The sequence below is a fragment of the Labrus bergylta genome, chromosome 1 (genome assembly GCF_963930695.1).
Source record: "Labrus bergylta chromosome 1, fLabBer1.1, whole genome shotgun sequence".
NCBI classification, from domain to species: Eukaryota; Metazoa; Chordata; class Actinopteri; order Labriformes; family Labridae; genus Labrus; species Labrus bergylta.
Window position 1 is genome coordinate 33938028 of NC_089195.1, and position 20677 is coordinate 33958704.

General features: G+C 38.4%; 2 protein-coding genes across 2 annotated transcripts; one reads left to right on the top strand and one right to left on the bottom strand.

Annotated features, from left to right (window-relative positions):
• Positions 1–5368: 5368 nt before the first annotated feature.
• Positions 5369–6850, bottom strand: LOC136180380 (lysozyme g-like). Its single transcript, XM_065959697.1, has 5 exons — positions 6697–6850; positions 6301–6393; positions 5918–6138; positions 5691–5841; positions 5369–5605 (listed from the first exon to the last, which is right to left on the bottom strand). Exons 1-5 carry the CDS (start codon positions 6698–6700, stop codon positions 5469–5471), a joined length of 606 nt encoding a protein of 201 aa, XP_065815769.1. The 5' UTR covers positions 6701–6850; the 3' UTR covers positions 5369–5468.
• Positions 6851–9715: 2865 nt separating this feature from the next.
• LOC114918259 (B-cell receptor CD22-like) lies at positions 9716–20419 on the top strand. Its single transcript, XM_065954386.1, has 10 exons — positions 9716–9725; positions 13078–13134; positions 15948–16301; positions 16407–16616; positions 16737–17000; positions 18146–18403; positions 19490–19750; positions 19974–20061; positions 20182–20239; positions 20339–20419. Exons 1-10 carry the CDS (start codon positions 9716–9718, stop codon positions 20417–20419), a joined length of 1641 nt encoding a protein of 546 aa, XP_065810458.1.
• The last annotated feature ends 258 nt before the right edge of the window (positions 20420–20677 follow it).

Here is a 20677-nt window from a genome sequence, read left to right on the forward strand (position 1 = left end):
CCATTTAGACAACCGAGCGCACACTTTCTCCCTAACTCCCTCCCAGTTTTTACTTTTAAAGCCCTCGGTACCCAAATAAACCCCCAACACCTTCAACCCCTCCCTCCCCCACTCAAGTCCACCAGGCAGACTGGGCACTGCCTGGTCCCTCCACTCTCCCACCAATAAGGCACCACTTTTTTCCCAGTTCACCCGTGCAGCTGTTGCCCTTTCATACAGGGACAGGGTGTCCCGCAGACACCGAACGTCCCCCTGATTGGAGATGAAGATGTTTACATCATCAGCATAGGCAGAAATTGTAGGGGGACATTCAATGCTACAGGCCGCGGGCAAAGAAAGCCCGCTGAGCCGGCCCCTCAACCTGCACAGCAAGGGCTCAATAGCCAAGCTGTACAGCTGGCCGGAGATGGGACAACCTTGTCTGATCCCTCGCCGTACAGGGATTGGCCGACTCAACCCCGCCCCCATCTTCACCAAACACTGTGCATCCTGATACAACAACCCAACTAATGACACAAAACCATCCCCAAAACCAAAAGACCTCAGTGCAGAAAACAAATACGAGTGATCCACCCTGTCAAACGCCTTCTCTTGATCCAGAGACACAATGCCAACATTTAGATTATAGATTTTACACACATCAATGACATCTCTGATAAGAAAAACATTATCCATGATTGTCCGGTCTGGAACACAGTAACTCTGGTCTTTATGGACCACACTTCCCAGAACGTCCTTTAGTCTGTTCGATAAAGCTCTGGAGAAGATCTTGTAGTCCGCACAAAGCAAAGCAACCGGCCTCCAGTTTTTTAACAATGCCAGGTCACCTTTCTTGGGGAGCAAGGAAAGAACTGCTCACTCACCGGAAACCGGAAACCGGAAACGGAAACGGAAACGGAGAGGAGAGGAGAGGGGAAAGGAAAGGAGAGGAGAGAGAGAGGAGAGAGAGAGAGAGGAGAGAGAGAGGAGAGAGAGAGGAGAGAGAGAGAGAGGAGAGAGAGGAGAGAGAGAGGAGCGTGAGAGAGAGGAGAGAGAGGAGAGAGAAGGAGAGAGAGAGAGAGGAGAGAGAGAGGAGAGAGAGAGGAGAGAGAGAGAGAGGAGAGAGAGGAGAGAGAGAGGAGCGTGAGAGAGAGGAGAGAGAGGAGAGAGAAGGAGAGAGAGAGAGAGAGGAGAGAGAGGAGAGAGAGAGGAGAGAGAGGAGAGAGAGAGAGAGAGAGAGAGAGGAGAGAGAGAGAGAGGAGAGAGAGGAGAAAAACAAAAACACAACATTACACTGTGATACAGACAAGTCAAGCACAAAATACACACATAAACGTAATGGCTCTCAAACACGCATCCGCCCACGTATCCCTCCCACAAAGCCACAGCACCCACACAAAGTCATCAGAGGTAGATGCACATAGTGACATATGCAATCAAGATATTGGAAAATAAGTTTCTCAAAGATTTTAGCTAGAGAATTAATAATTGATATTGGGTGGTAATTGTTAGTGTCGCGAGGGTTGCCTCCCTTATGAAGTGGAGTGACTATGGCACATTTCCAAGTGGAAGGGAGAGTACAAGTTGCTGTAGAAAGGTTAAATAGATCGCAAAGTAGGTACATCAAGATATGAGCAGCTAACTTAATAAATTTAGTCTCAATGCCATCTGGTCCAGTTCCACAGTCATCCTTTAGTTCATTAATTGCATGTTGTACTTCGACAGGTAATATTTTTTGTAAAGAGAAACTGCTTCTACAAGTAGAACTATTGAGGGAGTCATATGCCACAGGTGAGTCAAATACAGGAGAGTTGCCTATGGAGGCAAAGTGCTGATTAAAAATATTTGCAGCAACGGATGGTTCTTGAATAATATTGTTATTGTATTGAATCTGGGTAGTGGTGTTTTTGTTTGACTTATTGAGAATTTTATTCATGCTTTTCCAGAACTGTTTCAGATTGTGCATATTTTCTGAGAGATTTTTTTTGTAGAAGTCTGATTTAGCATTACGTGTTTTTGTCTTGCATAAGTTTCTTAAGGATCTGAAGTCTGGTAGGCTCGTTGATCAGCTGGGTTAAATTTATACTGTTCAGCAAGTTTTTATCGTGTGATGAAGAACGGTCTAGCCAGTTGCTGTTGAAGTCGCCTAGGATAATCATTTCACACGGATGTTCAAATGAAGTAAGAGTAGATACTATGCATTTGGTTGATTCGGTTTATTTTCATGAAATTTTAACTTAACAAAAAGACATTCAAAGAATGAACGGGGTACTTTAGGAGTGGCAGGTTCAGACACAAAATGAGAAGAAACATATATAGCCACACCTCCTCCTCTTGTGCCCCTGTCAGCTCTATATAACATATAATTATCAAGTTCAACTTCATTGTCACAAATTTTGCTGTGCAGCCATGTTTCTGAAAAGGTAAGAACATCAGGTTTGTGCTGGGCGAACCAGACTCTAATTAAGTCAATTTTTGGAAGAAGGCTCCTGATATTCAAGTGTATAATTTTTATGCCTTTAGCTTTATCAATTATATATCAGATTGAAAGTGATAATGGGGTGGAGTGGGTTTAGGAAGGGGCTGGGAGAGAGGGCAGGAGAGACACACGGACACACACAGGACACATACACAAGACGAGAAACAGTACGAAATAAAGCAAATAAAATAAAACAAAAACAAAAACAAAAAAGCTGCATTTTGGAACAAAACTAGCAGCTCAGTCTGCATAGCTCTTAGAGACAGGATACAGAAACAAACAAGAGGTCCGAAAATGAGAGAGTGATAAATTAGGGGGGCCTAAACTAAGGCATCAAGAAAACAAAGAGACTGCATCCGGCTACAAAACGTTCCAGAAATAACTTTGGATGCATTCATTATTTTATGTTATGTTCATTTTACTTATAAGTCTTCGTAACTATGGTGGTTTGACAGTTGCACATACATTTTCTTTAACTCATCGTTTATCTTCTCTGAGCCCGGCTACGTTACGTTTTGCGACAGCTGCAACTCAGTTGAGTTTGCGACACTGTTTACGGCAAACAAACTAGTCATGCTTTTGACAGCAAGACTTGGTAAGCAAGTATCAACTTGTTGACAACTTTAAAAGTTGTTTCACAAACAGAACACAAATACAGGCATTAAAGTAATAGGAAACCGAATCAGTCAGCATATCGTTCAGGCCAGATGAATAATGTACTGAGAGTATAGAAGATCAGGAGAGAGCAAAAGGCGTCTGTCAGAGAGAAGTGTTCAGGTTAGCATTCATGCTATGGGGAGTTAGCCTCGCCGAAGAAAGCCTCAGCCTCTTCGGGGGAGCGGAAAAGTTTTGTCTTACCATCATGGAACACTTTCAGCGAGCAGGGGAAAATCATGGAGTATTTGAAGTCCAGGTCCCACAGCCTTTTCTTAATCGTATCAAACTGTCTACGTTTCTGGACAAGTGCAGCACTGAAGTCCGGGTAGATGTGCACTCGAGTTCCATTGTACACAAGCTCTCTCTTTTCCCTGGAGAGCTTCATGATCTTCAGCTTGTCCTGGAAATGGAAAAGTTTGACCAGGATCGGCCTTGGCCCGGCTCTGGAGTTTTGTTGTTGGATGAAGGACGAGGAGCGATGACAGCGCTCGATGACAGGAGGAGTGGGGAAATTAGCTTCTAGAGAAGCTGCGGTATCAGGCGATTCATGAAGCCGAGGATATCCCAACCCTCTGACTTTTCAAGGGTAGAGATGAAACGTAGGTTGGAAGCACGACTTCGGTTCTCAGCATCTTCATACCGTTCTTTCAGGTAACAGTTTTCCTTTTCAAGTATTTTGACACGTTGGATCAAGTCCTGGACATCATCCTCGTTAGAGCCAACTCTGTGCTCAGGTTCCGTGACTTGCTCTCCGAGTGTGGATACAGAGCTTTCTATTTTGTTAAGGCTGACTTTAATAGTTTCACGTTTTAAATCCATGTGTGATATCATTTTGAGCTTAATTTGCTGCATCCCTTCCCAGATAGTTTGAGAGGAGACAGGTTCTTGAGCCATTGTGAGGCCTGCCTCCATTACCTCTCACAGTGAGTAGATTGTTTGTCTTGTGAGTTTGGTGAAAAAAGTTGCTCCTGATCAGGTTTCAGAGATATCACAAGTTGCTGTGATTGTTGTCAAGACATTTAAGTTGCAAATATGTCTCAGAAGGACCTCAGTAGAGAAATGTTTGAGCCAGCAGACTGCAGCTTGTTAGAGACACTCACACCACGACAGCCATCTTTATTTCAGCCTCCTGTTCTCTCATTACATTTTGTGTATGACCTCTTAAAGCCTCTACCGTTATACTTTGGTGATCTCAGGCTGAAACATTTAAGAACCCCTGGTATAGCTGATATGTCTGTAGAAGGCAGCTGATTTACAAGAAACACACCTCAGTGGATCTGCCTTGTACATTTTTTTTCTGCAGAGTTTCCATCTTCCTGTAGCAGGCTGTAAACACAAGTCCCCGCCTTTATAGGGCATGTATACTGGTAGCTGTTGGTTTCTTTATTATTCCATATGTAAATGAACTCCTTATCTTATCTGTAACTGTACAGAGCGGTGTAGGGCCCATCCTGCTGTCCATCCATCATGTCAGCTACACGCATACACATGTTGACATGTTGGAGTTTTAGAAACACCAGACGCACCCCATATATGATGTTCAAAACAGCATAAGCTACTTCCCCACTCTCCCTCTCTCCTGCATCTCATCTAGGTCTATATTCATAGGGATGTATACGTTTCTATTTTGAATATATCTCAACTTTATTAACTATTATTATTATTACAAAGACTTGAGACTTGACTTGGAATGAGAGACTTGTGCCCATCTCTGTACTTGTCTTATTAACACTTGAAAAAAATATCCCTGCTAAAACCATAGACTGTAAATATGAATGTTTGAGTGATGTCACCTATCTGTTCCTGCAGGGGGCTCATCAGCAGCAGCCGCCATGTTGGAAATCCTGTCTCAACCTAACTTTCAGTCAACCTAACGACAGGCTGAGAGCTGGAGCTGAAGCGGGTTTTAAGCTTCTTGACAAACCGTTACACCGTGCCCACCTGTCAATCATGTCAGCTACACGCCTAACTATAGATAACACATATTCATAGAATCAAAACAGAGACATTTTTGAAAAGTCATCCCCTGTTCAGTGTGTGCACGAGGAAGATAACTAATCAGACCTATTTGTTTTTTGTACCAGGCTGTAAATGTTGTATGTGACTTCCTGTGTTCCTGCAGCCAGCCTCTAGTGGACACTCGAGGAACTGCAGGATTTTACACTTCAGTATTGGCTTCATTTTTCAACACCGAAAGTTGCCACTTGGCTAAAACCCATCAAGCACAAAAAACAGAGATATTTATGGTTTTGTTTTTTGTATCGTGTTTATTTACCTCAGGATTTCATAAAACAACTTTTTAGACTTTTACTTAATGACTTGCAGGAAATGTTGTCAGAGTGGGCTTCAACAGTTAAAAGCCACCATGGTTCCTGTACCACTGGGCTCTGGCAACAACATCATTGGAGTAGTCTCTACCGGTTGTGTGGTCATCGACGTTTTCATAAGAATGGACGTTTCCATCGCCCATGTTGTAGGCTGCAATCCCACCTGGAGAATTAAACACACATAAGATCAAACCATTTGTGTGAAGGGGGTTGTGTTTGTGTCAACTTAGTGGGTGAGTGAAACAAACCTTTCAGCTTCTGCTCCGGGCTCCAATCAGGAAATTTTGTACTGATCCGTCCGATGAAATGAACCAAGATGCCCGTGGCTTGTCTGAGGTGTTCCTCGCTGTCCCAAGCGCCCTCTGGAGTGTGGTTACCTCCGTTTGGATTCACATCCACCTACATATGTTTGAAGGAAAGCTGGTTAATCACGCTAAGCTAAAATCATGTGAGTAAAAAAAGTATTTACAAGCACCTGCATCAGTCCCCAGCCGTTGTACGCTTGTCGGCTCTCGTCATAGTCCCCCCAGCCTCCAGTGTTCTTTATTGCGTTTCCAGCCCGAGACTCTCTGGAGATGATGGCAGCAATCAGAGCTGGAGGAATTCCCTTCTGAGCCCCCACTCTGTTGATTTTAGACTTGAACTCTTCCATTCTGCCTGCATCAGTCTGGGCCATGGTGTGTGATGCTGCCACACCTTTAGAGAAAAAAAAAATCACAGAAAAAAAACGCTAGTAGACTCGGAGTGACCAAATCTGATATTGACCGTTTTCACAAACTGGATTTCTTTTGATTTCAGGCTCATGGTGAGAAGCTCAGTGGTCCAGGTTTGTTTAAAGTCTGACAAATGTCCCATCACCTTTTTTTGTTGTCCAGCACATGGAAAAACCAGAATGATTAGCCGTTTTCTGTGATGCACCGGTAGTTTGAACGCTCATGATGTCTCCGTAACCTGCAAATGATATGTTTATTATAAGATCAGTTTTGAACAGAATCAGAAACAGAATCACTTAATTTAATCCCTGGGGGAAGAAGATGGGATGTTTCAGTCGCTCTGATAAACAATACAGCTAGAGAGTATATACAGGGAAAATAATATAATTATGAATAAAATGAGAACAAGAAATAAAGACATTGGTTAAACAAAGCACAGAGAAATTAGGAAATTAAGTTCAACTAAAAGAAAAACAGACTGTTGAGGAAATTCTTAAAACTTGACTTCCCTCAAGAAAAATTCCATCAGATGAGCACTCACCCATCTTTGATGTTTCCTCTTCTGGTGGTCTCCTCACAGCTGAGATGTCAAACAACACAATGTCCCTCTGTGCACTCTCCGGTTGTATTTATAACTCAGTGCTTTCACTTTCCTCATGACCTTACTCCCTTCCTCGTGCTGTCTGGTGTTTCTCTCTCTCGCCTGCAGGAGGTGCTGTGAGCTGATGTGTCAGAAGAGAAAGAGGAGAGAATCAGGTGAAGGCAGCTGGTTTACAAGAATCAGACTGAGCTACACACACAAAGGTTTAATTACAGTCTGAGTTAGATAAATCTGGTTGTATCCAGTTTTTTACTCACCTTTACCCATACATGGTGAGTGTTTGTTGTTGAGGTCATTCATCAGTCAACCCCCCCCTCCCGTACACACAGTAGCCTGTAAACTGAACTTTAACATGTTCGTGGGGCACTGGTGCTCGATGGTTAGTGTGTGCGCCCCATGTGTCGAGGCTGTGGTCCTTCGGGGCAGGTGGCCCGGGTTCAGGTCCAACCTGTGGCTCCTTTCTTGCGTCTCATTCCTCACTCTTTCTCACCCTGTTTTCCAACTATATCCACTGAACTCTCTGTCTGATAAAGGCAGAAAATTCAAAAAAAATAAATCTTTAGAAAAATAAAAATATACATATATTTATGTACCATGTAATATAATTCTGGAAAACAATCTTGTACAACTTAACGGATGTCTTGTTTCTATTTTTTATTTTTTATTTTTAGATTATGTGAAATGCTCGATAAAAAGAAATGTAAAAAAAAAAAAAAAAAAAAAAGAGGAAGTTTTGACAACCGGAATGCGAGGAACATTGCGAATTATCCAAGCGGCTACCTCCGGTCTTGAAAAATTAAAGCCAATGCAGAAGAGCAAAATCCTGCAGTTCATCGAGTGTCCACTAGAGGCTGGCTGCAGGAACACAGGAAGTCGCAAACTGGTTAAAAAAACAGTTTTTACAGCATAAATAAACATGTTTACAGCCTGGTACAAAAAAAATCAAATAGGTCTGATAGTTATTGTCATCACTGGTAAACACTGTGCAGGGGGTGAATTTAAAAACCCCTGGTATAGCTGATATGTCAGTAGAAGGCAGCTGATTTACAAGAAACACACCTCAGTTGATCTGCCTAGTACATTTTTTTTCTGCAGAGTTTCCATCTTCCTGTAGCAGGAAGTAAACACAAGTCCCCGCCTTTATAGGGCATGTATACTGGTTGCTGTTGGTTTCTTTATTATTCCATACGTAAATGAACTCCTTATCTTATCCCACCTTTATCTGCAACTGTAGATCATTATAGAGCCCTACCGGGTGGTAGTATCAGGTCGGGTGGTGCTGAAAGATATCTCAGGTAATAACTGACTAAACATGAGGAGGTCATAGTGAAACTGAAGGTGGAAAAGTCACCCATATGCTCATCACATCATATGATCTCTGTGAAAAACAATCAAAAACATGTTAAAGTTCAGTTTACATGCTTTGTTAAATAATCTGTGATCAATGATAATACTTATACTGTGTGTGTGTGTGTTCAAGATTCTTAGTTAAGCTTTAAAGTAATTTAAACTTCAGCTGCAGTAAATCTCAAAAAAGTGAAACTTAGAAGGCCTCATCGGGTTCCAGGCCAGCACGTGGCAAATCCTCTAGATACAGATAGAAGTATGATTTCTTCATGTGCTGGTCAAAAACAAGTGATGGGACATTTGTCAGACTTTAAACAAACCTGGACCACTGAGCTTCCCACCATGAGCCTGAAATCAAAAGAAATCCTGTTTGTGAAAACGGTCAATATCAGATTTGGTCGCTCCGAGTCTACTAGCGCTTTTTTTCCGTGATTTTTTTTTTCTCTAAAGGTGTGGCAGCATCACACACCATGGCCCAGACTGATGCAGGCAGAATGGAAGAGTTCAGGTCTAAAATCAACAGAGTGGGGGCTCAGAAGGGAATTCCTCCAGCTCTGATTGCTGCCATCATCTCCAGAGAGTCTCGGGCTGGAAATACAATAAAGAACACACAACCACACAACCGGTAGAGACTACTCCAATGATGTTGCTGCCAGAGCCCAGTGGTACAGGAACCATGGTGGCTTTTAACGGTTGAAGCCCACTCTGACAACATTTCCTGCAAGTCATTAAGTAAAAGTCTTAAAAGTTGTTTTATGAAATCCTGAGGTAAATAAACATGATACAAAAAACAAAACCACAAATATCTCTGTTTTTTGTGCTTGATGGGTTTTGACCAAGTGGCAACTTTCGGTGTTGAAAAATGAAGCCAATGCTGAAGTGTAAAATCCTGCAGTTCCTCGAGTGTCCACTAGAGGCTGGCTGCAGGAACACAGGAAGTCACATACAACATGTTTACAGCCTGGTACAAGAAAAACAAATAGGTTTGATTAGTTATTGTCATCACGCTGCTGATGAGCCTCCAGCGCCCCCTGCAGGAACAGATGGCTGATGTCACTCAGGCTTCTTTATGAATATAGGCCTAGAGGAAAAGAGTAAAGTATGTGTCAGCGAGTGGCCGAGCAAGAGAGAGGGAGAGGAGTGAAGTTGCTTATTCTGTTTTGAACACCATATATGGTGAAATACAAATAATGATGAAATAAAATTAACAATTGCCAAATGGGGGTTTTCACCTTCTTTAATGCCACTGTTTGTCATATAACAGTATGTATGAGATCATGTATACTCTGAAAACATCTTGCCATTTTATTGACATTCAGCTTAAAAAAACTGACAGATGTGTCAACGAACATTTTTTGCAGAGACAACTTCTACAAACTGACTTTTTGAAAGACAGTATTCACAACATCAAAAGTCGTAACAGAAAACAAACAAATACAATCAGAACTGTTTACTTTTGTCTGTCTTTGCCTAGCTACTAGCATGCACTAAAAACGGCTCCATTCATCAGAGCCACGAGAAAATCATCATTATCTGCCAGATTCTTTGCATTGACAAATATTTCAAGATCATTAGAGCATGTGTGTGCAACAGGGAAGTTAATTTTTTCATCATGGATGAAAGTAAGTTTTGGGCTGGGAGAAAATCCAATAGCAGGTACTCTAGAGCTTCCTGTTGTAAAGGCCAGGATGTGCTCAGGATTCAACGACAGGATGAAAGCTCTCTCTGCCTCAGTTAAGTTCCTGTTATTTAGACGCTCCTCAAGTTCCTTCTCTAAAAGGATGAAAAAGGTACAAAACCGCCCGCTCGATTTCTGCTGCTGTGAGGGAAGCGGCCATGCTTGGGTCTTTCCTGGTTTCACCTACTGATCCGAGGTCAGGGGTGTGGGCGTGGCCGTGTGCTGGTCTGAGGTTAATTCAAGGGGTGTGAAATTACATGATTTGCATATTTTCTAAATATTTAGCTTTACACTTGGCGACACATTTAGATTTAGATTTAGATTTAACATTTAGATTTAGATTTAACATTTAGAGTTACCATTTAGATTTACCATTTAACATTTAGATTTAGATTTAACATTTAGATTTAACATTTAGATTTAACATTTAGATTTACCATTTAGCATTTAGATTTAGATTTAACATTTAAATTTAGATTTAACATTTAGATTTACCATTTAACATTTAGATTTAGATTTAACATTTAAATTTAGATTTAACATTTAGATTTAGATTTAACATTTAAATTTAGATTTAACATTTAGATTTAGATTTAGATTTAACATTTAGATTTAACATTTAAATTTAGATTTAACATTTAGATTTACCATTTAACATTTAGATTTAGATATAACATTTAGATTTAGATTTAACATTTAGATATAGATATAACATTTAGATTTAGATTTAACATTTAGATATAGATATAACATTTAGATTTAGATTTAGATTTAGATTTAGATTTAGATTTAACATTTAGATTTAGATTTAACATTTAACATTCATATTTAACATTTAGATTTAGATTTAACATTTAGATTTACCATTTAACATTTAGATTTAGATTTAACATTTAAATTTAGATTTAACATTTAGATTTAGATTTAACATTTAACATTTAGATTTAACATTTAACATTTAACATTTTGATTTAGATTTAGATTTAGATTTAACATTTAGATATAGATATAACATTTAGATTTAGATTTAGATTTAGATTTAACCTTTAGATTTAGATTTAACATTTAACATTTAGATTTAGATTTAACATTTAGATATAGATATAACATTTAGATTTAGATTTAACATTTAACATTTAGATTTAGATTTAACATTTAGATTTAGATTTAGATTTAGATGTAACATTTAGATTTAGATTTAACATTTAGATTTAACATTTAGATTTAGATTTAACATTTAACATTTTGATTTAGATTTTGATTTAGATTTAGATTTAACATTTAACATTTAGATTTAGATTTAGATTTAACATTTAGATTTAGATTTAGATTTAGATGTAACATTTAGATTTAGATTTAACATTTAGATTTAACATGTAACATTTAAATTTAGATTTAACATTTAGATTTAGAATTAACATTTAACATTTAGATTTAGATTTAACATTTAGATATAGATATAACATTTAGATTTAGATTTAACATTTAACATTTAGATTTAGATTTAACATTTAGATATAGATATAACATTTAGATTTAGATTTAGATTTAGATTTAACATTTAGATATAGATATAACATTTAGATTTAGATTTAGATTTAGATTTAACCTTTAGATTTAGATTTAACATTTAACATTTAGATTTAGATTTAACATTTAGATATAGATATAACATTTAGATTTAGATTTAACATTTAACATTTAGATTTAGATTTAACATTTAGATTTAGATTTAGATTTAGATGTAACATTTAGATTTAGATTTAACATTTAGATTTAACATTTAGATTTAGATTTAACATTTAACATTTTGATTTAGATTTTGATTTAGATTTAGATTTAACATTTAACATTTAGATTTAGATTTAGATTTAACATTTAGATTTAGATTTAGATTTAGATGTAACATTTAGATTTAGATTTAACATTTAGATTTAACATGTAACATTTAAATTTAGATTTAACATTTAGATTTAGAATTAACATTTAACATTTAGATTTAGATTTAACATTTAGATATAGATATAACATTTAGATTTAGATTTAACATTTAACATTTAGATTTAGATTTAACATTTAGATATAGATATAACATTTAGATTTAGATTTAGATTTAGATTTAACCTTTAGATTTAGATTTAACATTTAACATTTAGATTTAGATTTAGATTTAACATTTAGATATAGATATAACATTTAGATTTAGATTTAACATTTTGATTTAGATTTAGATTTAGATTTAACATTTAGATATAGATATAAAATTTAGATTTAGATTTAACATTTAGATTTAGATTTAACATTTAACATTTAGATTTAGATTTAGATTTAACATTTAGATTTAGATTTAACATTTAGATTTAGATTTAACATTTAGATTTAGATTTAACATTTAACATTTAGATTTAGATTTAGATTTAGATGTAACATTTAGATTTAGATTTAGATTTAACATTTAGATTTAACATGTAACATTTAGATATAGATATAAAATTTAGATATAATATTTACATTTATATTTTACATTTACATATATTATTAAATATTTCTTCAACACTTAAACTTTGCAATTATTTATGTGTAAAACGAGCTAAATGTGAAGAATATTAACTAAATATTGAAAATATATATATCACAACGTTTTTACAATCGGCACCCCATAGTAACGCACTGAGCTGTGTCACACTGTTTGTTCTTGTTGCAGGATGGGTTCAGTGACAGTTTTTTAGGTCCACTATATATCCACTCTATGTCCACTATATTTCCTCGAGGTCTATATTCTTAAAGAAGCCTGAGTGACGTCAGCTGTCTGTTCCTGCAGGGGGCGCTGGAGGCTCATCATCAGCAGCCGCCATCTTGGAAATGCTGTCTCAGTCTAACTTTCAGTCAACCTAACGAGAGGCTGAGAGCTGAGGCGGGTTTTAAACCTACTGACAAACAGTTAAATCGCGCCCACCTGTCAATCATGTCAGCTACTATGGATAACACGTATTGTTCATCAAATCAAAAAATAGACTTTTAGAAAAAATTCAGCCCCCGTACAGTTTGTGCCCATGATGACAATAACTAATCAGACCTATTTGTTTTTCTTCTACCAGGCTGTAAACATGTTGTATGTGACTTCCTGTGTTCCTGCAGCCAGCCTCTAGTGGACAATGGAGGAACTGCAGGATTTTACACTTTGCACTTACATTGGCTTCTTTTTTCAACACCGAAAGTTGTCACTTGGCTAAAACCCATCAAGCACAAAAAAACAGAGATATTTGTGGTTTTGTTTTTTGTATCATGTCTCACAGGCTCTTCTGTCCAGGAGACTGACATTGAAGGAGAGGCAGGAGACGTCATGTTTGAGGGTGAGAGCGGGACTCATTGTGTGGATAGTGAAAACCTTGAGGAAGAGAGTGGCATAAACTCACCTGTGACTGTGACCAGACGGGGTCCCATGACTGATCCTGAGCCTGTGGATTCTGAGAGGAGAACAATCGAGTGGATAACCTAACTTTCTGAGCCAAGTTTATCATAGGTGGACTTTACTGACTTGACGTGTGTGACCTCTGACCCTCAGAGTACTTCAGTCTCTCTTGTGTGTCATCAGACAAATCAGCCTGCGACTTGTGGTTCTAGCTTTACAGCTGCTGTGGACACTTCAAAACATGCGAGTCAGCCTGACAATGCTGTTACTATGACGCAGACTGACAAGACTAACACTTTGTACGCTGTTGACCAGATTTCAAAAGCACATAGTAATCGTTCCATTGCACAGACACAGGTCAGGTCACGATTTGGTCGACTAATTAAACCTGTAAACAGACTGATACAAACCATGTCCAGACAAGATGTTGTTGTTCGATGTTAAAGATGTTTGTGAATCTATGTTTCAGGCATTTGCTGACTAGGCCTATGTCTTGCTCTCGGTGTCTTTAAGACCTTCCTTGTTATTAGCGTTGTTGTGAGCCTGCACTGCACTGTTTTTGGGGTCTTGCGGGGTGTAGAAGGCACCCTGTTTCCAGTTGTTGGGTTGAGAGATAAGCGCTGCTCTCATACCCCTTCATTCTTATGGGATACATTTGACGTTGGTTTTCTTGGTAATGAGTCTGACCCTATTTGTCATATGTCTAGTTCGATTGTATTTTCGGTGCATACTGTGCGGTTGGTGCCTCATTTCGCTAAAATTCAGTGGGGGTGGGTGTAACGGAGTTAAAATGCACTTTATTTTTGAGTACAGTTTACAATTTATATTTGAGATTTCATTTATAATTTATTTCTGTTAAGTATTTGTGAATTTTATCTTAACGAGTTATGTATATTTACTTTTATTTTAACAAATTTATGTTTCCTTTGAGAATGACCTTTTTGGCACTTTGTGGCTTCTGTTCCTCCTGGGTTACCGTAGCTCCTTCCATCTCTCCCTCACAGTACCGTTTTGCATTGCTGAAGGTAAGTTGTATGTAAAAACGTTGCTGCATCATTACCTTATTTACTGTGGAAAATAAGTGATTTAAGTTGTAATGTGAAGTAATATAATATTTAATAAATAATATTTATTTTGCATGTGTAGGAGCAGAGGTGCAGAAAACAAATGTCCAGAAGGCAAATTGAATGTTCTTTTGTCTTCTGCTGGAATGTTTTTCTTTGTATTTTCATACTTTCTGTTTTGTTTTACAGCCGCATGTTGTCGCTTATTTTGTCCACTAGGTGTCACTGTTTCTCATGGTTTTTACTAAGATTTATTTTTAATATACACTGAAAACCAAAGTTTTTGGTTATAAATATGTACATGTAGTTAAAATATTTAAATGATGATTGTAATGTATTTCTATGTAATATAAATGTGTTTTGAGCTCACACAGTGCTGTTTTGCATTGCTGAGGGAGCAGCGGTGCAGAAAACAAATGTCCAGAAGGCAAATTGAATGTTCTTTTGTCTTCTGCAGGAGAAAATAAAAACTGGAAAACAGTCAAAGTCTGGTTTTCTTTACTCCCCTGACCACATCCATTACAAAAACATGTACAGACCTTCTGTTAATGTGTTTTATTTACTCTGAAGTCACACAGGGATGAGAGGAGCAGCTATGAGTTTGAAAGCAGCAGTGAGTGGATTGGTTATCTTCCTTCTCTCTGTGTCAGGTACTGTATATCCTCACTAAAACTTTCATCACTGAACGTATTTGGATAAGGCTTAAATTGTTTTTAAAATGATAAAAGAGTAGACTCTTTAATGTTCAGGTTTTTTAGATTGAGTGTTAGATATGATGCAAACTGTTAAAGACATGTTTGCTTCTGTTTCTTTCTATAATTAGATTGTTTTGTCTCACTAAGTTTCTAAGTCTTATGATGTGTTTTTAACATTTTCATACATTCAACATCCGTCTGCATCATTTTTCACAAACAGTGAAGATTTTTGAAGTATTTTACAGTAAGAGAAGTTCTGAATAACTAAAGCTGCAGAATTCAGTAACTTCCAGCTGTAAGAGTCTTTATTTCCTTCATGAGAGAACAAGATAACATCTCCAGAAAAGGGGAACCAGAGTTTGCAGATGCATTAAGTTTTGTATGACGTATGTGTGATGTTTCCATTCTCTTTCTGCTTAACAGTTAAGTGTCCTGATAAAACAGACTCACACGTGATCTTCAGTTTTCTTCTTTTCACACTAACCTGACCACAGATTGAACAGAGAGGAAACAAAGACAAGAACACTTCAGACACACCCACTAAACTGCATTTACTTTCAAGTGCAATTATTTCAGAATCTGAAAGCAAACACTTTGTCTTTTTTCAAAGACACGTTTAGATTTTTAGATCAATGTCCATTTTAAAAGCTTAGAGAGAGAAGTTTGTGGAAATGTATTAAAGTAGATAGATACGCAGTGGAGTCACTAAAATTGTTTCAATATAGCAGATAACACATTATTATGCCTGTTAACAGAGACTACAGCCTTTAGTGTTGTTCACACATTTCACTGATAAACTTAGTTACATTAGAAAAAAAGTATCAAATGAAGTTCTTGGTTTCTGGAGTAAATTAAATGAAAATTTCCCTTACTCTTGCTCATCTGTTTGAACTCTCTCTCTTTCTCTCTCTCTCTCAGTAGTTGTTTGTAAAAACGATCAGTTCTGTGGTCCATATTTGACCAGATTGTGTTTCCTGATGTGCTCTGTGTTTCAGTGGTGAAGGGAGAGGATACCTGGAGAGTGACTCACTCTTCTGCTCAGATCTGTGCCGTCAAAGGATCAACAGTGGAGATACCCTGCACCTACACATACCCATCAACATTAAGACAACAAACTACTGTAGTTCAGAGCAGATTCTGGTTTACTAAAGACAGGTATGAACCTGTAGATGTGAGAACAGACCCAGACTACTCAGGTCGTGTTGAGTATCTTTTTCATGAGAACGTCTGCACTCTGAGAATCAAAAACCTGACAGAGAGAGACTCAGCTGTTTACAAGTTCATGTTCACAACAAACCAACCAGGAGGAAGTTTAACTGGTGATGAAGGAGTCACTTTGTCCATCACAGGTAACATTCTCATTTTAAGTATTTTCTTCATTTTCAGAGTTAATACTACTGTGAATCTTTTTGTGTTTGTTTATTTTAATGTTCTAACTTTCTTCACATGTTCAGACCTTCAGGTGCAGGTGGAAACAAAAGGGAATCAGGCAGAGCTGAAGTGTTACAGCAGCTGTAATGTGGCTGATAATCCTTCATATGTCTGGTACAGAAATGGAAAAAAAATGACTGCAGAGACGTCTTCTATTAGAGTCTCTGTTCATGAGAATAACAAGTATTCCTGCTCTGTTAAAGGACGAGAGGATTACCGCTCTCCTGAAGTCTGTAAGTTTACTCCACAGTGTTTGACTTTTTATAACCTGTTAACTCTTCCTCATTTTAACATTCAAAAAGTTTGACCTGACATTGATTTTCAAACTAAATGAAAAGTGTTTTCTCCTCCAGATGCTCCAAAGCTTCCCTCTGTGTCAGTGAGTCCCTCTGCTGAGATAGTGGAGGGCAGTTCAGTGACTCTGACCTGTAGCAGTGATGCTAACCCAGCAGCTACTTTTAAATGGTACAAGAGAAATCAGACCCCTCAATACCTTCATGAAGGAGCACAGCTGGTCTTCAACTACATTCAACCCTCGGCCTCTGGAGAGTATTACTGTAAATCTGAGAACAAGCTGGGGAGGAAGAGGTCTGGATACGTCTCTATCAATGTGAAATGTGAGTGAAACAGCAGAAATGTTCTTGAAGATATTATGTGTAAAGAAGAAACTCTCACCTACAAATAAACACACTACTATAGTCTCTTTGACAGATTCAAGTTAAAGGACCAGTGTGTGAGATTTAATCAGGACTTTAATGTGATGATTTAAAATATTTTTACTTGAGTTTAATTACTTTAAAAGTTTGTAATGTTAATGATTGTTTATGTCTGCACTTCACAAAGTTCACAATGCTTCACATGTTTCTATAATAAACCAGAAGACTCAGAACAAACGGCTGCTTTAGAGCGGGCCTTCAGTCTACTGAAGCCGGGCGACTCTGAGCCATTTCAGGATGATTTCATTAAAACCTTTGAGTCGACTGATTTTTCATTCTGCCTGATCTCCCGTTGTTAGTTGTGCAGTGTACACTGAGGCTCGACAGCCTATCATTGTCTGATCAGCTGCTTCAGACTGGTCGGATGATTTCTGGCACGTTTGATATTTTGGTTGTACGACTGCCCACACTCACATCGCAGAGCCATGCGCAGATCCCACGACTTCAGGACTTTTCCCCCCTGATTGTGTCTGCACAAACTGACAGAAAACATCCTAAATCACCATGGCAACAGAGGACACGCCTGTTTAATCCAAAAGAAACGATGGCAGGAAATATCTGCAGACCTCCAGCTGAGAGGGAATACTTCTTATTATTTAGCTGCTAGTTAGCTTGTGTGTGTGTGTGTGTGTGTGTGAGTGAGTGAGTGAGTGAGTGAGTGTGTGTGTGTGTGTGTGTGGTTGTGTGTGTGTGTGTGTGTTTGTGTGTGTGTGTGTGTTTGTGTGTGATTGTGTGGTTGTGTGTGTGTGTGTGTGTGTGTGAGAAAGTGTTTTTTGGCCATGTGTGTATTTGAGTCGTGCATATGAGACAGATCTATTGATGATGGTGAATGCTCTGTCCTGATTTCACTCGTACAGTGTGAGTTTGAATTTCAAACAATCGTACAGAGTACGCTGAGCTTTAATGATTGTTGTAAACTCTGCAGGTGAAGAGGGGAACATCGAGGGAGGGGTTGTCAGCTGGTTTCAATCTGCACCCTCAGCACTTTATTCCACTTAATTCTTCTTTGGTCACTTCAGCTATATTTTTATTCTTCTCTCCTCAAGATGCTCCATCAGTTTGTTCAGCGTCTGTGAGTCCTGCTGGTGAAATCAGAGAGAACAGTAGAGTGACTGTGACCTGTAGCTGTGATGCTAACCCAGCACCTGAATACACCTGGTTCAACGTGAACGGTCGTGAACTCAGTAAAGAATCAGAGCTCGTCTTCAGCTCAGTTCAGTCCTCTGACTCTGGAAGGTATTACTGTAAAGCTAAGAATGATCTGGGAGAGAGGACATCTGGATACGTCAAAGTTGAAGTGAAATGTGAGTGAAAAACATTTTCTTTGAAAAGCAACATTGAGCTGATTTCTCATTTGAAGGTTTAATTTGCTGATCATATCTGCTTCCTCTAGCTCTACTTCACACTCACAGTCTGCAGCTAAAGCCCACTGAGCACTGACAACTAATGGTTAAAAGACACATCTTTAATTTGAATTTAAATGTTGAATATAGCTGGAGTAGAGCGTTAGTTATATAATACATGTTAGCAGTGTGAGATTGTCTGTACCAACGTCTCCTCACAGCACGTGACCGAGTGAGCGTCTGAAGAGTTTCTTAAATTTGTTCCAAAGAAAAACCTTCGACTGATTTGTGACGTGTTCTTAAACAACAGAACTGTTCACACCTCATCGCTCAACAGAGCTTGTTAGCTTATTTTGCAAAGTGGAGATAGTGATGCATTGATCATTTCTATGATTGACATGTTGAGCTTTGACTTTTGATAACATGGAGGCAAAACTTTATTCTGCTCTCCTCCATCAAAGGCTCGTATTAAAGCAACACTGTTCTGTTTGTTCACCTTCAAAATAAAAGCACTAGATGTCATACTGTTTACAAAAGAAAACTGAAATTCACAGAGCAGAGAAATAAACATTTAATGGATCCAGTGTGGACAAGAAGCGTTCAATGCTTCGTCATGCGACATCATATCTAACATCTGATGCTGTGAGGAGCATCGATGGGAGCTGGAAAACAACACTCCTGAATGTATTACACACCACCACCCAAAAGGGGGCAGCAGAGGGATGCGTCCCTAAAACTGAGACACAAAGAGAGAGTCATCAGTAGTTTTGTCTTAGTGAGAATAGATTGTTTGAATTGATCCACTTGTTTTAATGTGCTTCATGTTCTTATACTCAGTGTTTTTATGAGATGTCTTGACTGTGATTGTAGCTGCTGGAACAGAGTCACTTAAAGGAATCATTAATTATCTATATATTGAAACAGGCTCATTCTTATCCCCTTTTCTGTTCATGTGACATGTCTCTAATATTATTTCAGTTTTTTCATCTTGACAATTCAAACATTTTAATGTTGAGGAGAACTTAAAACAGATGTTTTCTCCTCCAGATGCTCCAAAGCTTCCCTCTGTGTCAGTGAGTCCCTCTGCTGAGATAGTGGAGGGCAGTTCAGTGACTCTGACCTGTAGCAGTGATGCTAACCCAGCAGCTAAATACACCTGGTTCAAGGAGGATGAAGACTCACCAACAGCTTCAGGACAGATCTTCACCATCTGTAACTTCAGTGCTGATCACAGTGGGAGATATTACTGTGAAGCTCAGAACACAAGAGGACGTCATAACTCCACCTTACATCTGATTGTTGTGGCAGGTAAGTTATTAACACTCACCTGCACACAAACCTGTTTACTGCACCAGACCAGATTCACCTATTAGAAAGTAGAAAGTAGTACAAAAAAGAAAATTCATAGAGGAACCTCCATCCTGTCAGAGTTTGACTGAATGATGAACAGAGGGTATCACAAAGTAGAAATGAAATGCTTCAATCTAATCCTACCAGTAAAGAGTCTCACATATCTATCTTTAATTCTCAGGGAACTCAACATTCATAATACATATCATCCAGTGGACTCTGCTGCTCTTGATGTTGATTTCTCTGCTTCTCGTGACTCTGTGGACGAGGTAAACACCATACAAATTTGTCTTTCAGCACACATCTCTTGTTTTCTTCTTGAACTTATTTTGTATATTTGATGTTCACCATGTTCATTTTTGGATTTGTTGTTTTTTGACTTAATCCAGAAAGAAGAAAACTCTGAGCTCCACCACTGAACCAAATGAACCTGCAGAGATGATCGAGGTGAGAGAGAAAGAGAGTCCTTACTTATCAATCTTTTCCTACATCACTGTAAAACCTGATGAAACATATTTCTGATCAAATCTTATCGTCTGTCATCAGGTGGATGTTGTGTATGAGAACGTGTCAGCCGTCACTACAGCACAGACAGAAGACACAAAGGAGCAGGAACACATGCTGTGAAGTCCAGTCAGGTTAGAGCCTCCTGCTCTGAATCAAACAGGCCCACTTCACATTCAGAGTCACAGTTACAACTATAACTTTAGTTTGATGTGATTTTCTCCAGATGCAGGACTCACTGTGGAGAGCGAGGCTGTGGAGGAAGTGGAAACATTGACCTTGAGCAGCAGGAAGTTAACAACAGCATGGAGCAGAGAGTTTAGGAGGTGGTTTTCTTTTGCAGCTTGAACTGAATCACTTTGAGGTGTTCTGCAAGGACCT

What these genes read in the sequence shown, in the direction of transcription:
- LOC136180380 (XM_065959697.1), bottom strand. An exon ending in GTGCTGGACAACAAAAAAAG is followed by an intron (nt 6,139 to 6,300) that starts GTGATGGGACAT and finishes TTTTCTCTAAAG; the next exon opens with GTGTGGCAGCATCACACACC. An exon ending in ACGGCTGGGGACTGATGCAG is followed by an intron (nt 5,842 to 5,917) that starts GTGCTTGTAAAT and finishes AAACATATGTAG; the next exon opens with GTGGATGTGAATCCAAACGG.
- LOC114918259 (XM_065954386.1), top strand. An exon ending in CGTCAAAGTTGAAGTGAAAT is followed by an intron (nt 18,404 to 19,489) that starts GTGAGTGAAAAA and finishes TTTCTCCTCCAG; the next exon opens with ATGCTCCAAAGCTTCCCTCT. An exon ending in CTCGTGACTCTGTGGACGAG is followed by an intron (nt 20,062 to 20,181) that starts GTAAACACCATA and finishes GACTTAATCCAG; the next exon opens with AAAGAAGAAAACTCTGAGCT.